Genomic DNA, 19199 nt, shown 5'->3' on the forward strand with positions numbered 1-19199 from the left:
CTACCTCTGGCGAGCACATGGAGGGCTGTGCTGCCCTCCAAAGAAATGCCACCCCACACCATTACTGACCCAATGCCAAACCGGTCATGCTGGAGGATGTTGCAGGCAGCAGAACGTTCTCCACAGCGTCTCCAGACTCTGTCACGTCTGTCACATGTGCTCAGTGTGAACCTGCTTTCATCTGTGAAGAGCACAGGGCGCCAGTCGCGAACTTGCCAATCTTGGTGTTCTCTGGCAAATGCCAAACGTCCTGCACGGTGTTGGGCTGTAAGCACAACCCCCACCTGTGGACGTCGGGCCCTCATATCACCCTCATGGAGTCTGTTTCTGACCGTTTGAGCAGACACATGCACATTTGTGGCCTGCTGGAGGTCATTTTGCAGGGCTCTGGCAGTGCTCCTCCTGTTCCTCCTTGAACAAAGGCGGAGGTAGCGGTCCTGCTGCTGGGTTGTTTCCCTCCTACGGCCTCCTCCACGTCTCCTGATGTACTGGCCTGTCTCCTGGTAGCGCCTCCATGCTCTGGACACTACGCTGACAGACACAGCAAACCTTCTTGCCACAGCTCGCATTGATGTGCCATCCTGGATAAGCTGCACTACCTGAGCCACTTGTGTGGGTTGTAGACTCCATCTCATGCTACCACTAGAGTGAAAGCACCGGCAGCTTTCAAAAGTGACCAAAACATCAGCCAGGAAGCATAGGAACTAAGAAGTGGTCTGTGGTCACCACCTGCAGAACCACTCCTTTATTGGGGGTGTCTTGCTAATTGCCTATAATTTCCACCTGTTGTCTATCCCATTTGCACAACAGCATGTGAAATTGATTGTCACTCAGTGTTGCTTCCTAAGTGGACAGTTTGATTTCACAGAAGTGTGATTGACTTGGAGTTACATTGTGTTGTTTAAATGTTCCCTTTATTTTTTTGAGCAGTGTGTATCATTCAGTGTCCATGCTCTAAACAATATGTTGGAAGGACCAAAAGAGCTTTGAAAACCAGAAAAGCACAACATGTTACGAATATCAAAAACGGATTTGAGAAATATTCTCTATCCAGACACTTTAAAATGATACACAACAAAGACCCAAAAGGGACTGACTTTTGCTGCACTTGAACAAATCAACCGACATTGGAGGGGTGGTGACCACATAGCCAGAATGTCAAAGGCAGAGTCCAGGCAGATTTTTGAATTTGGAAGTCAATTACCAGATGTGTTGAATGCCGACCTCAAAATTTTTGGCTTCCTTTGAGCCTTGGGTGGGTGCCTCCCACCGACGCAATACCCCAGTTTAGTTGTTATTAAACACTGGGGTTCCCCCTTGGTTGAGGGCCCCCACTCCAAAAATCCTGTACGCCACATGCTAGAATGTAGCAAGATATCGTTGGTGGAAGATAAGATATTTGTGTTTGCAGAACCCATATGTACAGTATATAAGTATATTACTGATCCTTGCTTTTGAATATAAAAGCTAGGGAAGAATTGATGAACACATGCCTGCTTTATATTTTAAAGCATTTTTAATCTAATTTTAATAAATTAGGATGAAAGCAATGGTTTTATAAAAAAATGATATATATTGACAGTGATCTATAGTTTACTTAAATGCTATATAGTGAACAAACGCATCAAAAACCGCATCAAAAATGCATAAAAACCGCAACCCCATTTAAAAGCGTTTTCTACAACAAAATCCAGTCCATCTCCAACCTAATAAGGAGGGATATAAAGCCAGCAAAGACTCTATGCAAGGATTACCACTGATGGAGTAAAGCAATACTCTGAAATACGTTTGGTGTTCTTTACAGATACTTGCATAGTGAGAAATAATTGGGATACTATACGCATGACTTTTATTATATTCCTAAAGAAAAGTGAAGCGCTTCACAGAAACACCCGAAAGACATACACTGGAGACAATACCCACAGGATCAAGGAAGAGGTAAACGCTGGTTTGCTGTACCCGAAAAAAAAAAATCCTATTATTGGGATTCCGAATTTATGTTGTCTGGGTTGCAAAACTTACCGAACTCCAAACTGAAGTCTGAGACACGTGGGACGCCGAACACGCATTCACCATACTCCACAGCATACAGTCTCCTCGCTGCTGCAGAGGCTACTGGCGGACGGCTGAATGAGAGATCGCATCTGGGAGAGATAAGTACATACTCTCTGTTTCCTGTCCCGCTGTATTGGTGTATGGTGACGATATTTGCAATAAGCTCATAAATGTGGTACGCCACAAATAAGTCAATTAATGTATTGAAGTATCCTACATATGGTACTGTCTGCACTGTCTACTGGAACACCTTATGTGAACACGATATACAAATCGCTAGCAGTTTAGGACTGGTTACAATACCAGCGATTCTTGGTCATCTGACTTTTTACTGTTTTCTTGATTTTAGCCTTTGTGGGGGATTGCTATCCCTCAGCTGCGTTCTTAACTTAAGGAAATTTAATGTGACATTTGTTTTCTATATGTATTAGATCTAATGCTTCATCCATTTATCTGATGTTTTACAATAATTTTTTCCCCTATTTATTTCAATAAATTGCACTTTTAGATTTCTATGTGACCCTGACTGCTGAGTGCCCATTTTATACACAATTCCTTGATATTTTATTGATTTGGGTGCATCAATTCCAGTTGGAGCAATAGGGTGAGCCATCCCATCTATCTACTTATATATTAGGAAAAATTGGCACTGATAAGCCAACAAAAAAGTGGGTGCTATGTCCAGGGGTATAGCTCCTTACCCAATGTAATCGTTACAGAAACGGACAGCACTCCCAGTAGAAAATAAAACTGTGGTTTATTCACCTATGTGGTACAGTGAGGCAACATTTCGGCTCATACACAGAGCCTTTCTCAAGCTTGAGAAAGGCTCTGTGTATGAGCAGAAACGTTGCCTTTGCCTCACTGTACCACAAGGGTGAATAAACCACCGCTTATTTTCTACTGGGAGTGCTGTCAGTTTCTTTGACTAATTATATACAGTACAGACCAAAAGTTTGGACACTAAAAGCCAAACAAGTGGAGTGTTATATCAAAAGATGTCATTTATTATAAAATATAAAAAATGGAGAACAACAGGATGTTATACAGTTACACGGAGAAGCACAGGGTAAGTCACATCAAAAAACACCACCATGGAACTGCGCAAAATGAAGCACAGATGGGCACGACCAAAAAGATAAAGCTAAGGCTCTGGGAAACCAAGTGAGTGTAACATATAATGGTCTCCCCAATAGGGGTATAGTACACAAGGTACCACAGACCAAATAAGGTGAACCCAAAGCCTTTAGCTAACATACACGGAATGATAAGGCATCACATTCAGCCAAAGACAGTAATATAATGAATGAAAATCACTAGGCTGGGCTCAAAAATAACTGGCGTGCGCCTAAGTGCAAGGGACCCAATGTGGATATATACAGGGGTACCCCGCACACAGAGTGGAACCGTGCTAGTACCAGGACGTACCTGAAGACATGGTGGTGGGATGAATGACAAGCCCTGGGCGCGAGACCTCGACGCGCGTTTCACCTCAGCGGCTTCGTCAGGAGGTACTATACAATGCATGGGCAGGGTATATATAGAATGTAGTGGAGGTGGGGCGACGGACAGAAATTACCTGGATGCGGCACATCTGCGGACCACACGATCGGGCGCGGGAAGCTCCATGATACGCGGCGCCATCTCTCAGCGCGTCCACGTCCGCTCATGCGCGGCGGCTGCAGACGTAACGGAGCGCGTCGAGATGGCGCCGCCCAGCGCATGCGCACCGCGCGACCCCCGTGGAACGCAGGTGAACCGCAATCCGCGGCTCAGAAAGAGGCTTGGGGATGAAACATAATCGCACAGTTCCCACAATGCTGCGGACGCACACCTGATGCATCCACACGGGATCCCATGTCCACAGGAAATATCATATTAGAAAGATAACCATCAGTAAACATCTAATATCAATGAAAAGAAAAAGATTAAAAGGTGAAATAGGGGCATGATCATAATAGGTATTAACATAACTTCATGACCCGCCCACATAGTGACATGTAAAAATAGAGTGGTGACATATAAGGGGTCCATATAAATGGAACCATAAAAATAGCTATCTGTAGCATAACCCCGTGACACCCTCACGGTGATCCATAGATAAAAAACATGTGATGTACTGGGGGACCATAAAAGTGGAACCGCAGTATCATTATAGCGATCAAACAATTGATCTAAATGTGTGGTGAATGCAAAAAAGAATTGTAAATAGAAACATTATATATATAAGAAAGTGCTAGCAATAATATACATGTAATCATTATGATACGCAATCCAGGAAGCATACAGTCAGGAGTGCTCATATTGGTAAAAAAAAATTACAATCTAGGCCAAAATTAGCCCATAGTTGGATGCACTCTCCGTCTCAGTCTCAAGTGTACATGATAATGCAGTCTCTCAGATTACAGAGCAGATACATGCACACAAAAAGACAGAAACGTAAAAAACATGTAAGCCTAAAAAATGGACGTTGTAAAGCAGTTCGTGCAAGTGAAGAGAATCATCCCATAATAGTAATAAACAAAGATATACTATGTAAAAGGCTGTACAGTACAGACCCTCTGTGACAATGGCAGAGGGCGGGGGCGACACAGGTGGCACCCCGGGCAGCAACAGGCAGCCCGCGGGGTCACCCTAGACGCACCCACCCCACCACCCAGCACAGAAAACAAAAAAGGAGAGATCCCCAAAGTCCTGAAAAGAAGGGGGGTGACCCGGGTGACACCACCGGCGGCGAAAGCCGCCGGCGGGGTCAGCCGAGACACCCCCCGACCACCAAGACAAAGCAGCAAGGATAGGAATGTGGACAATGGCATTTGTGGAGCGGGAGTGACCGGGGGCGGCACCGCCGACGGTATCAGAACCGAATGCGGGGTCGACCCGGGCACCCGCAACCCCACAAAAGAGCTGCAATAAGAGAAGCCCCACCATATGGCACCGGGCACGTCAGATGTCAAGCCAGTCTCCCCCAAAGTATAGCAATGTCATAACCAGGATCTTACTGGCTACATTATGTCAGGGAGATCTGCAACACATATAATATCGGAGCACATTATAATGCCACGCCATATACATACACTAAAAGTAATGTGATATAATAAAATGTGTTGCTAGAAGGTCTTAACGAATATCCTCTCTTGTGGCGGCCGTGTCATCACCATGGGTAGCTCTGTCCATCGTCACCAATTCCACACGGAAATTAATGATATAATCTCAAAAAGAAAAAGACAAAACAATATTATAGAAAATACAATATAATAAAACAAAAGAAAATATATACCCTGCAATTAAAATTCGCGCAATATTCATAGAAAGGAAGAAAAACTGTTAGATTCATTAAGGCCGTACGGAGTGACGGTATCCAGGTTGACAATCCACCTAGTCTCTCTGCGGAGTAAAGCCACTTTAATATTACCGCCTCTAGACCCTAGATGGATTCTGTCGATACCCTTCACCGTCAATTCCCCTGGATCGGACCCGTGGAACCTGCGAAAATGTCGTGGAACCGCCTGCAGTGACTCCCAATCCCTCTCAGGGATTTCCGCCGCTGCTCGAATCTTACACACATGTTCCAAAACCCGTATCTTCAGGGCTCTCTTTGTCATGCCAACATAAAAAAGGTTACATGGGCATGTGATCAGATATAATCACAGCCTCACTGTTACAGTTTATGTTGTGTACGATCTTAAAATCTTTTCGGCCTGAGGAGTCACTGAAGGCGGTAGAACGAATAATATACCTGCAGTCGGCACACGATCCACAGGAAAAAGACCCCCACTTGGGGCCCTTACTGCCAAAAATACCTCCCCTGGGTGTGGGGACATAGTGACTCTTCGTGAGGATGTCACGCAAATTGCGCGACCGCCTCCACGTAATCTGGGGATATGTGGGGAGACATACCGCCAGATCACCGTCTGTGTGTAACACCGACCAATGTCTCCTCATGATATTCTGAATATACCTCCATTTCGTATTGAAAGGGGTAATAAATCTCACACATGTATCTCGGTTATCCCTTTTCTGAACTCTACTCACCAACAAGGAGTCTCTGGATGTTTTTTTGGCTCTTTCGTAGCCCCGCTGTATGGTATTATATTGATAACCTCTTTCGAGGAATCGCTGTGTCAAGACGCCTGCTTGTTGCTCGAACTGCTTATCACTGGAGCAGATCCTGCGGGTTCTTAAGAACTGCCCTGTAGGTATTGCCTGAATCGTATTGGGATGGTGAGCAGTGGAGGCGTGGAGAAGGGCATTATTACTACTAAAATGATGGAAGGTTTGAGAGTTGACTTCCTAGTCAAACCCACCCTATATTTGCTCCCCAAGGTGCACAAGAGCCGTACCCATCCTCCTGGACGCCCAATTGTTTCGGGGATCGGCAGCCTGTGCACCAATGTGGGAAGGTTCATTGATTTTTTTCTCCAGAAAAGCGTGGAAACCCTTCCTTCTTTTGTTAAAGATACCACCGACATGCTGAGACGGCTAAATGGGATTCATGTTGATTCAGATGTGGTCCTTGTCACATGCGACATTGAGTCGTTATACACGTCTATATACCATGACCAGGGAGTGCGGACATCTAGATCCTTCTTGACCATGTCAGATTATGATAATAGTATGATCGAATTCATTCTGACATTGTTAGAATTTATGCTTACGCATAACTATTTTTTATTTAAGGACCGCCTCTTCCTACAGCTCCAGGGTACAGCTATGGGGGCATCGTGTGCCCCCTCATATGCCAACTTGTTCCTGGGGCTGTGGGAGAGAGAGATCGTCCAGGAAACGCCTGGATATGATGCCGCACTCCTATGGTCTAGGTATATAGACAATGTGTTTTTCCTATGGCAGGACACTATTCCGGCCTTGGAAAACTTTTTGGCCTGTCTCAACCAGAATACACGTAATATCAGACTTACCTGGAAATAAAGTCTTACGAATGTCGAATTTTTGGACATAATGATTACTAAGGGACCTGACGGATATTTGTCCACTGATCTTTTTAGGAAGTCCACTGCCGTCAATGCCCTTCTCCACGCCTCCTCTGCTCACCATCCCAATACGATTCAGGCAATACCTACAGGGCAGTTCTTAAGAACCCGCAGGATCTGCTCCAGTGATAAGCAGTTCGAGCAACAAGCAGGCGTCTTGACACAGCGATTCCTCGAAAGAGGTTATCAATATAATACCATACAGCGGGGCTACGAAAGAGCCAAAAAAACATCCAGAGACTCCTTGTTGGTGAGTAGAGTTCAGAAAAGGGATAACCGAGATACATGTGTGAGATTTATTACCCCTTTCAATACGAAATGGAGGTATATTCAGAATATCATGAGGAGACATTGGTCGGTGTTACACACAGACGGTGATCTGGCGGTATGTCTCCCCACATATCCCCAGATTACGTGGAGGCGGTCGCGCAATTTGCGTGACATCCTCACGAAGAGTCACTATGTCCCCACACCCAGGGGAGGTATTTTTGGCAGTAAGGGTCCCAAGTGGGGGTCTTTTTCCTGTGGATCGTGTGCCGCCTGCAGGTATATTATTCGTTCTACCGCCTTCAGTGACTCCTCAGGCCAAAAAGATTTTAAGATCGTACACAACATAAACTGTAACAGTGAGGCTGTGATTATATCTGATCACATGCCCATGTAACCTTTTTTATGTTGGCATGACAAAGAGAGCCCTGAAGATACGGGTTTTGGAACATGTGTGTAAGATTCGAGCAGCGGCGGAAATCCCTGAGAGGGATTGGGAGTCACTGCAGGCGGTTCCACGACATTTTCGAAGGTTCCATGGGTCCGATCCAGGGGGATTGACGGTGAAGGGTATCGACAGAATCCATCTAGGGTCTAGAGGCGGTAATATTAAAGTGGCTTTACTCCGCAGAGAGACTAGGTGGATTGTCAACCTGGATACCGTCACTCCGTACGGCCTTAATGAATCTAACAGTTTTTCTTCCTTTCTATGAATATTGCGCGAATTTTAATTGCAGGGTATATATTTTCTTTTGTTTTATTATATTGTATTTTCTATAATATTGTTTTGTCTTTTTCTTTTTGAGATTATATCATTCATTTCCGTGTGGAATTGGTGACGATGGACAGAGCTACCCATGGTGATGACACGGCCGCCACAAGAGAGGATATTCGTTAAGACCTTCTAGCAACACATTTTATTATATCACATTACTTTTAGTGTATGTATATGGCGTGGCATTATAATGTGCTCCGATATTATATGTGTTGCAGATCTCCCTGACATAATGTAGCCAGTAAGATCCTGGTTATGACATTGCTATACTTTGGGGGAGACTGGCTTGATATCTGACGTGCCCGGTGCCATATGGTGGGGCTGCTCTTATTGCAGCTCTTTTGTGGGGTTGCGGGTGCCCGGGTCGACCCCGCATTCGGTTCTGATACCGTCGGCGGTGCCGCCCCCGGTCACTCCCGCTCCACAAATGCCATTGTCCACATTCCTATCCTTGCTGCTTTGTCTTGGTGGTCGGGGGGTGTCTCGGCTGACCCCGCCGGCGGCTTTCGCCGCCGGTGGTGTCACCCGGGTCACCCCCCTTCTTTTCAGGACTTTGGGGATCTCTCCTTTTTTGTTTTCTGTGCTGGGTGGTGGGGTGGGTGCGTCTAGGGTGACCCCGCGGGCTGCCTGTTGCTGCCCGGGGTGCCACCTGTGTCGCCCCCGCCCTCTGCCATTGTCACAGAGGGTCTGTACTGTACAGCCTTTTACATAGTATATCTTTGTTTATTACTATTATGAGATGATTCTCTTCACTTGCACGAACTGCCTTACAACGTCCATTTTTTAGGCTTACATGTTTTTTATGTTTCTGTCTTTTTGTGTGCATGTATCTGCTCTGTAATCTGAGAGACTGCATTATCATGTACACTTGAGACTGAGACGGAGAGTGCATCCAACTATGGGCTAATTTTGGCCTAGATTGTAATTTTTTTTTACCAATATGAGCACTCCTGACTGTATGCTTCCTGGATTGCGTATCATAATGATTACATGTATATTATTGCTAGCACTTTCTTATATATATGATGTTTCTATTTACAATTCTTTTTTGCATTCACCACACATTTAGATCAATTGTTTGATCGCTATAATGATACTGCGGTTCCACTTTTATAGTCCCCCAAAACATCACATGTTTTTTATCTATGGATCACCGTGAGGGTGTCACGGGGTTATGCTACAGATAGCTATTTTTATGGTTCCATTTATATGGACCCCTTATATGTCACCACTCTATTTTTACATGTCACTATGTGGGCGGGTCATGAAGTTATGTTAATACCTATTATGATCATGCCCCTATTTCACCTTTTAATCTTTTTCTTTTCATTGATATTAGATGTTTACTGATGGTTATCTTTCTAATATGATATTTCCTGTGGACATGGGATCCCGTGTGGATGCATCAGGTGTGCGTCCGCAGCATTGTGCGAACTGTGCGATTATGTTTCATCCCCAAGCCTCTTTCTGAGCCGCGGATTGCGGTTCACCTGCGTTCCACGGGGGTCGCGGGGTGCGCATGCGCTGGGCGGCGCCATCTTGACGCGCTCCGTTACGTCTGCAGACGCCGCCGCGCATGCGCGGTGAGCGGACGTGCTGAGAGATGGCGCCGCGTATCATGGAGCTTCCCGCGCCCGATCGTGTGGTCCGCAGATGTGCCGCATCCAGGTAATTTCTGTCCGTCGCCCCACCTCCACTACATTCTATATATACCCTGCCCATGCATTGTATAGTACCTCCTGACGAAGCCGCTGAGGTGAAACGCGCGTCGAGGTCTCGCGCCCAGGGCTAGTCATTCATCCCACCACCATGTCTTCAGGTACGTCCTGGTACTAGCACGGTTCCACTCTGTGTGCGGGGTACCCCTGTATATATCCACATTGGGTCCCTTGCACTTAGGCGCACGCCAGTTATTTTTGAGCCCAGCCTAGTGATTTTCATTCATTATATTACTGTCTTTGGCTGAATGTGATGCCTTATCATTCCGTGTATGTTAGCTAAAGGCTTTGGGTTCACCTTATTTGGTCTGTGGTACCTTGTGTACTATACCCCTATTGGGGAGACCATTATATGTTACACTCACTTGGTTTCCCAGAGCCTTAGCTTTATCTTTTTGGTCGTGCCCATCTGTGCTTCATTTTGCGCAGTTCCATGGTGGTGTTTTTTGATGTGACTTACCCTGTGCTTCTCCGTGTAAATGTATAACATCCTGTTGTTCTCCATTTTTTATATTTTATAATAAATGACATCTTTTGATATAACACTCCACTTGTTTGGCTTTTAGTTTACTCTGGATGTGGTACAAGTGGTCACTATAGCTGTCTAGGTTGACAGAGCTGCCTTTTTGTAGGTCAAAAGTTTGGACACGCCTTCTCATTCAAAGAGTTTTCTTTATTTTCATGACTATGAAGGCATCAAAACTATGAATTAACACATGTGGAATTATATACATAACAAACAAGTGTGAAACAACTGAAAATATGTCATATTCTAGGTTCTTCAAAGTAGCCACCCTTTGCTTTGATTACTGCTTTGCACACTCTTGGCATTCTCTTGATGAGCTTCAAGAGGTAGTCCCCTGAAATGGTCTTCCAACAGTCTTGAAGGAGTTACCAGAGATGCTTAGCACTTGTTGGCCCTTTTGCCTTCACTCTGCGGTCCAGCTCACCCCAAACCATCTCCATTGGGTTCAGGTCCGGTGACTGTGGAGGCCAGGTCATCTGGCGCAGCACCCCATCACTCTCCTTCATGGTCAAATAGCCCTTACTTTCAAAGTTTTCCCAATTTTTCTTAAAGTAATGATGGCCACTCGTTTTTCTTTACTTAGCTGCTTTTTTCTTGCCATAATACAAATTCTAACAGTCTATTCAGTAGGACTATCAGCTGTGTATCCACCTGACTTCTCCTCAACGCCACTGATGGTCCCAACCCCATTTATAAGGCAAGAAATCCCACTTATTAAACCTGACAGGGCACCCCTGTGAAGTGAAAACCATTTCAGGGGACTACCTCTTGAAGCTCATCAAGAGAATGCCAAGAGTGTGCAAAGCAGTAATCAAAGCAAAAGGTGGCTACTTTGAAGAACCTAGAATATGACATATTTTCAGTTGTTTCACACTTGTTTGTTATGTATATAATTCCACATGTGTTAATTCATAGTTTTGATGCCTTCAGTGTGAATCTACAATTTTCATAGTCATGAAAATAAAGAAAACTCTTTGAATGAGAAGGTGTGTCCAAACTTTTGGTCTGTACTGTATATACATATATTATATATATATATATATATATTTTTTTTTTGTCTTTTACAATGTTTACCTTACAGGGTACATCATGTAATATTTTTTTAGAGCAGGTCGTTATGGATGCGGCGAAACCTAACACGTATATATATTTATTTTTTTATTCTGGTTTTACACAAAATAATTTTAGGAAAAAAAAAAATCATGTTTTTGTATCTCCATTTTCTTAAAGCCTTTTGTTTTGTTTTTTTTTAATTATTGTCTTAGGCCCCTTTCACACGGGCGAGAATTCTGCGCGGGTGCAATGCGTGAGGTGAACGCATTGCACTCGCACTGAATTCGGACCCATTCACTTCAATGGGGCTGTTCAGATGAGCGGTGATTTTCACGCATCACTTGTGCGTTGCGTGAAAAATTGCAGCATGTTTTTTATTTCAGGTTCCACTCTTCAGAGGTTTGGATACTGTCTGATCTGTAGACAGCTCTCCATAATGCAGCAGGAAATTACCTTTTTGAAATATGAGATTTTTAAATTAACCATTAAACAAACTCAGGCTGAGAACATTGCAATGCCACTGCCACAGAGGCCCCCTAGAAATGGGTTACTGTAGGTTCTGGCAGACTGAGAGTTGTGGATAGAAGACATGTCCCACAGTCTGTGGCTCTCCATAATTCATTTGCAGCACTTTCAGAGTGCAAGAGCATCATGGAGGATGGCTCAAGCACAGTGGGTGAGGAACAATCATCTCCCATGCCTAAAGTATGCAAGACTGCAGCCAAAGACAAAAAGGAGAAGGTGAGGACTGATAGTCAGCAGCTGTTGGTGGGCGATTCCATCATAAGAGGTGTGAAGTTTGAGGAGAATGGTGTTGTGAAATGTCTCCCTGGTGCTACCGCTAGCAGGGATAGACGACGGATCCTTAATATTGTTAGGCAGGCAAAGCAGGAAAGGGAAGTGGATGTTATTGTCCATCTTGGGACAAACGATCTGGCTTGCAATGAGGTTTCAAAGGTGAAAGAAGCTTTTCACACATTTGGAAAGGATATACGGGAGGTTGCATCAACTGTTTCATTCTCTGCAGTTTTGCCTGTGCATAACGTTCAGCATGAAAGGAAGATGCGCATTAAGGAATTCAATGTATGGCTTGGTGAATGGTGTCTGAACCAAGGGTTTGGCTTGGTGTCTCATGTTAGATCTTGTTGGAATGGAAAAGAACTGTACAAGAAAGATGGTTTGCATCTTTCTCTCAAGGGAACGAATGTCCTCGGTGAACAGTTCCAAGTATTTGCTAAGGAGCATTTAAACTAGGAAAGGGGGGCAAAAGAGTGATAATCCAGCAATCCAACTGCCCCCCGGAACAATGCCAGAAGATGCCAGTAGCACAAAGGTTAAGAAATGACAAGCTCAGATTCTTGTCTACAAATGCTCGCAGTTTAGGGAATAAGATCAATGAATTTGAGGCTATAATGGCATCTGAGAATATAGATGTAGTGGCTGTTACTGAGACGTGGTTCAAGGGGAGTAATGACTGGGATATATCAATACCAGGGTTCTCTCTATACAGGAAAGACAGAGAAGGCAAGAAGGGGGAGGGGTGGCCCTGTATGTGAAAGATAACATAAAATCCAATTTGATACAAGTTAGCGAGAACAATTTAGAGAGTCAGTTTGGATTACCTTGCAGCTTGATAATCATAAGGTAACTTGTGTAGGTGTGATATATAGACCACCTAGCCAAGTCAAAGAATTAGATGATCTATCTGGGATTATCTCTACAGCAAGTAGTTGAGGAGCCAACCCGGAAGGAGGCCATTTTAGATTTAGTATTCACAAATGGGAATTTGGTATATGATATTACTGTAGGGGAAAGCTTGGGATCTAGTGTCAGTGTGGTTTACTAAAAGTACAGTGACAGTCACACCACACAAAAACAAAAGTTTTAGATTTTAGAAAAACTGACTTTTCTAAAATTAGATTAGTGGTATACGAGTCCCTATCAGATTGGAACAGTTTCATTGGAGTCCAGGAGAAATGGGGCTACTTAAAAGTGGCACTATTGAAGGCAACAGAAAATTGCATTAGGCTTGTCAGTAAAAGCAAAAAAAGGAAGAGACCACTGTGGTACTCAGCAGAAGTGGCCAAAATCATTAAAAACAAAAAGATAGCATTTAGGAATTATAAAAAAAACAAAAAAAAAAAAAACGAGGATGACAGGCAAATTTATAAGATTAGGCAGAGAGAGGCCAAACAAGTTATAAACGCTTCTAAAACACAGGCAGAAGAGAAATTAGCTCAGTCAGGGGAAAAAGGCGATAAGGCATTCTTCAGATACATAAATGAAAAAAGGAAACTAAAACAAGGAATTACCAAATTAAAAACAAAAGAAGGAAGGTATATGGAAGAAGATAAAGAACTAGCTGACTGCCTCAATGAATACTTCTGTTCAGTTTTTACAAAGGAAAATGAAGGAAAAGGACCTCAGTTAGGAAAGAAGACTAATGAATCTTTTGATGCATGTGTCATTACAGAGGAAGAGGTTCTAAGTCAGCTGTCTAAAATTAATACAAATAAGTCACAGGGGCCTGATGGGATACACCCAAAGCTATTAAAAGAGCTCAGCGGTGAACTAGCAAAACCATTAACAGATTTATTTAACCAATCACTGGCAACAGGAGTCGTCCCAGAAGATTGGAAATTAGCAAATGTTGTGCCCATTCACAAAAAAGGTAGTAGGGAGGAATCGGGCAACTATAGGCCAGTAAGCCTGACATCAATAGTGGGGATTTAGGAAAACTAGAGGAATGGTCAAAAATCTGGCAACTAAAATTTACAAGATAATGCACCTGGGGCGTAAAAACCCGAGAGCAGAATATGAAATCGGTGATACAGTCCTAACCTCAGTATCTGAGGAAAGGGATTTAGGGGTCATTATTTCAGAAGACTTAAAGGTAGGCAGACAATGTCATAGAGCAGCAGGAAATGCTAGCAGAATGCTTGGGTGTATAGGGAGAGGAATTACCAGTAGAAAGAGGGAGGTGCTCAAGCCGCTCTACAGAGCACTAGTGAGACCTCATCTGGAGTATTGTGCGCAGTACTGGAGACCATATCTCCAGAAGGATATTGATACTTTGGAGAGAGTTCAGAGAAGAGCTACTAAACTGGTACATGGATTGCAGGATAAAACTTACCAGGAAAGATTAAAGGACCTTAACATGTATAGCTTGGAAGAAAAACATTCTATGTTTCTATGGTGTCTGACGGGATAAATGTCCATGACTGTCAGTCACCCTCCAGCTACGATGCCCACAGCTCCTGAGCAGGCTCCATGCTTTAAACCCTGACCCCATAATGTACCCCACCCCAACATGTTCCAAGCATGCAGACCAGGACGTGGGCACTATTACTCAAACTTGGCTTCTGGCTTTTAAAAACCAGGTTGTTGACATCAAAACAAAGCACCTCACTCCTCAGTAAGAGAAACGGCATAAAGCGTATGCTTCTGCACTTTTTGGGCATAAGTGATGATTGGTAAACCAGCATTTATAATTGGCCCAATTCTGAGCCTGTGTAAAAGGGCCCTAACAGATGCTAAACAAGTGTGTGAACAATAGGTATCAGCCCTGCAAATGCCTTAAAATACAACCATTGGTTTATAAGGAAATGACACCATCATTCTAACCAATCTGATCTTCAAACATTTCTTTGATAAGTACAGTAAGACTCCAATCAGGGGGAGAACACACAGATGTAGCAAGCAAGGCTCAGAAGGGAACAAATTTGAAACCGGAGCATGTGGAGTCTCCATGATTGGTAGCTATAACATAACTGAATTAATTCTACGATAATGTAATTCTTGTTTATAACAAATGAGCCCTTTTGTAATTTTTTTTTTGTTAATACATCTTTCCGTTTGTACATATATACAACAACAATTTTACACCAACTCTTCATTTATTGTGCCTTACCTTAGAATCAAACCCAGTAAGAGGGTGGATACATTTCTACATACAGTATGCAGCATTTGACCTTCAGATAACTAATTACTTTCCATGAAGTTTCGTCCCCTTACCTTTAAACACCCTAGTGCAGCACAACCTGCAACACGCACGTGTACATCTTCATCTTCAAGCTGCTCCAAGTAGGACACAAGAGCCTGCAAAACACATATATTGAGGAGATGACTCTAATGGATTAAAAATATTATTAGCACCATCTGGTTCCATTGCTATAGGCACTATAAATGTGAAGCTATATAAACTATGTAATTGCATTATTTTTTACAGCACTTTATTTATGTCACTGTTTTAGGGAACTGTACCTTCCACAGGGGTATAAAGGCTTTTTCGGTTTGAAGGTCACACCATTATACTATTTAACTTCAAGGGACCAATATAAAACTTAAGTGGCTTAAAGTGGCAATATTATTATTCAATAGCACATTTAACTTGTTTTTGTTAGAGAATAATGCAAAAGAAAAAGAATTGCACTTTATTATTTATTTATATTTTTTTAAGGAGGGTTTTGTCAAGGGCTGATCCTTTGTTTAGAGGCCACTATCAACCGTTATAAGTGGAGTTATGGCAATGGGTGTAGAACCACTGTGTCAATCAACAAATTTGACTTGGGGTACTTGCACACTAGTGCTATTCTTTTCTGACATCGAATTCCGTCCTAGGAGCTCAATACCGGAAAAGAACTGATCAGTTTTATCTTAATGCATTCTGAATGGATAGCAATCCGTTCAGGATGCATCAGGATGTCTTCAGTTCAGTCTTTTTGCCTTTACAGGACGGAGAAAATACCGCAGCATGCTGCGGTTTTATCTCCGTCCAAAATTCAGGATCCAAATGCCATCAGTTTGTATACGTTTTGACGGATCCAGCAGGCAATTCCGGCGACGGAAGTGTGAAAGTACCCTTAGGTGCAGTGTGATGTCCATGCCAAAAATGTATGGTGTGGTATCAAGGAGTTAATGAGGGACAAACTGTTGGCATTAATAATGGGGGGGGGGGGGGGAACACTGCTGGCACTATTAATAATGGGGGCACTCTATTTATAATGGCTGGGACAGCAATAAAATGTATCCTGAGTGCTTCTCCTGTCTGCCATACTGACTGCAATCTAACAATGAGTGCTTTGTTCCACTGCAGAAGAAAGGCACATTGCAGCAATGAAGAAGCCAGACCTGTTGATTTTCATACAGAAAAGCAGCTGATCACAAAGCCGATCAGATGTATTCATGTCCATATCTCACCCAACTCCTGCTACATACCTTTCCCCAGAGTTTCCAGGAACTCGTTACATTGTTTCATATTGTGCTTATGAAGATGCCATTTAATGACCTGGCAGTGCACACCAGCCTCCCTCACCTTTATTCGCAGCACAGGGCATCATGCAGCCAAGAATACTCTATGAGGCAGATTCCTCATAGGATTTATGCCTATTTTATGGTGTAAAAAAGGAGCCATATTTGTGCAATTATTTGTGACTGTCTACAAATAAAGGGGTTTTCCTGGCTCCTGACATCAATGACCTATCCTCAGATAAGTCATTAATATCCGATTGGGGAGGGTCCAACATTCCGCTCCCCACCGATCAGCTCCTACCTGTAGTCTCCAGACCTGAAGTGTAGTGGCCGTGCTGGGTTACTGCAGCTTTCTGCCTTCTTGCACCTCTTCCCTGGCGACTTATGGCTAATTGGGGGCTACAATTAGCAGCAGCGCAGGCAGCATGCTGTTCACAAGTTGTACACCTCTAATCTATATGGTACTATCATTTTTGGGTGACTGTGTATGGCACCATTTTTGGGGGGCAATAGCTACAATACACAAATATGTTTACAAACATTATCAACACCATAAGTGCTTTACAGCGGGAAAGTAGGGAACCTATTGTAAATGTGTATTCAACCCCTGGCTACAGGGGATATTGGTCATAGATTCTGCACAGCCGGGTACATAATGATCTGATGCTCTCAGCGTTAACGTACCTGTCCTCAGGATAGTGATACAGTTGAACTCGTGTAGAGGGGCATGGAAGCCAATGGCTCCCTGTCTTGCTGATCACACTCATTGGCCACAGGTCACTATATGAAGCAGAGTACAAAATGGCACCGGGACACAGGCGTTTCAGGCCACAGGCTGGAAAAGGCCTGTGGCCTGCACTTCAGAAAGCAGAACGGAACTCAGTTTTTTTTTTTTATTTCTTTGGCCACTTGGGGTGCATACTACTGGGGGCACTAAAGGGGTCATTACTGAAGGTAGTGCTGGTTTGGTGCTGTGGCCTGCATCTCACCTCCTAAGACTCCTGATTCATATATTAAACTGGAGGAGGATGACAGAATATTGCCCCTATTGATGTCCAACACAGAAAGGCAGCTTCTGGGGAAGTATTTTGTGCATGTAGTATTTATTTCGCTGAGGCAATATTTTGTGCTGCACTGGTATTTGGTTTGTGGAGGCAGAATTTTGTGTTGCCCCCACCCTCTGTTAATTTGGACCACCCTACAACATACGTGCCAGTTAGGTTTTTTTTCCAGAGCTACATTAAATTTCCAGTCTGCCCCTGGCTGACTACAACTGAATCATTTCAGTAAGGTTAGGCAATATTGGTGCTATTTGTGCATTTTTAACTATATTCTTGCATCTTCACTTAAAAGGAATAAATATAACAAAATATTGTGCTTACCCTTTCCCTAAAAGGTTGCTGTTCAGCAAAACTTTTTAGCAATGACGATGCAGCTGCAATGACTCTGCTGTTTCCATTAGTAAGTAAAAGGCTCAAAGTCTTGAATCCTTCCTTCTGTATGCTGCTCTCAGACACCCTCTTCAAGGCTTTAAGAACTACATTCTGATCATCTGAATTCAATTTCTGCACAAACATTACTAAAAAAACAGTTAAAGTGAAAGCATTAGTGAAAGCAATTGTATACTATATACAAAGCAAAAAGAGGAACTATTTCATGACATCGGCCAAACATGTGCAGCAACATGTATGGCGTAAGTTCAGGAGCTGAGATCGGGCCATCATCAGTTGACACTCTGCTACAACCCCCTAGAAAGGGTGGTCCATAGTTTAAGAAAAAAAATCCAGTTAAAAAAACAAAAATTACCCTTTTTCACTTATCAAGTAGTTTATTATTACTAAAATTATATTAGCAATTGCAATTAAGAAATGTGAATGGGACGCTGCATGGCTGCTGCAATGTCAACAGCGTGCAGGTAAACAGTGAAGAGAACGCAGTGCTCCAACGGGCACAGCATTCTCTTCAAACAGCTGATCGGGTGTCGGCCTATCCTGAGGATAAGTCAACAATATGGGAGACAGTGAACAAGAATACAATTTTTTTTAATTATTCATAACTCCTTTCCATGCAATTTGGATTAATTTTTAATAGAACTGTTATTTTAAATGTATGAACTAACAGATTGAAAGTGAGACATTTTTCTTGTAGGGTGGGCTCTTCAGTATCTACTCTAGAAATAATTATACTCTACCTTGATAGAAGCATCCTGTTTTCATACAGAAGAGAAATGACCATGTTAAGTCACAGACTGCACTTCTACTTGTAAAAAAAAAAAAGTATTTTTCACATAATTTATTTCTTATATTTTTGCCCATTTTACAAAGGAGTATAGACACAACTACAGTATATATCAATCTGCTCAGCATGCTTTAGCAATCTTGCTCTACAAAAAGCTGCTTGCAGATTGCACTGCATTTTCATGGTGAGAGGTTCTCCTTAATGTATGGCCAGCATGAGGCATTGTAATCTTTCAGAGATCAACAAGTAGATCCTGGACTGTGAGGTCGTGTGGTGGGGCGAGGGGGTTCCTTTTTTTTCCCTGGTTTTCTTTGGACCCAGTATGT

The 19199-nt window shown here is 43.2% G+C and overlaps 1 protein-coding gene across 6 annotated transcripts in view; it reads right to left on the reverse strand.

The window, feature by feature from the left end:
• The window catches only part of RIPOR1 (RHO family interacting cell polarization regulator 1), a 381181-nt gene that overhangs the window by 24215 nt on the left and 337767 nt on the right, over positions 1–19199 (reverse strand). For all 6 annotated transcript variants that reach the window (XM_040410140.1, XM_040410139.1, XM_040410137.1 and 3 more), the window contains 2 exons: positions 18018–18214; positions 15400–15483 (listed from right to left, as the gene is read on the reverse strand). In XM_040410140.1, coding sequence (XP_040266074.1) covers positions 15400–15483; positions 18018–18214 — 281 coding nt within the window. The remainder of the gene's footprint in view (positions 1–15399; positions 15484–18017; positions 18215–19199) is intronic.

Source organism: Bufo bufo, chromosome 10 (genome assembly GCF_905171765.1).
Source record: "Bufo bufo chromosome 10, aBufBuf1.1, whole genome shotgun sequence".
NCBI lineage: Eukaryota > Metazoa > Chordata > Amphibia > Anura > Bufonidae > Bufo > Bufo bufo.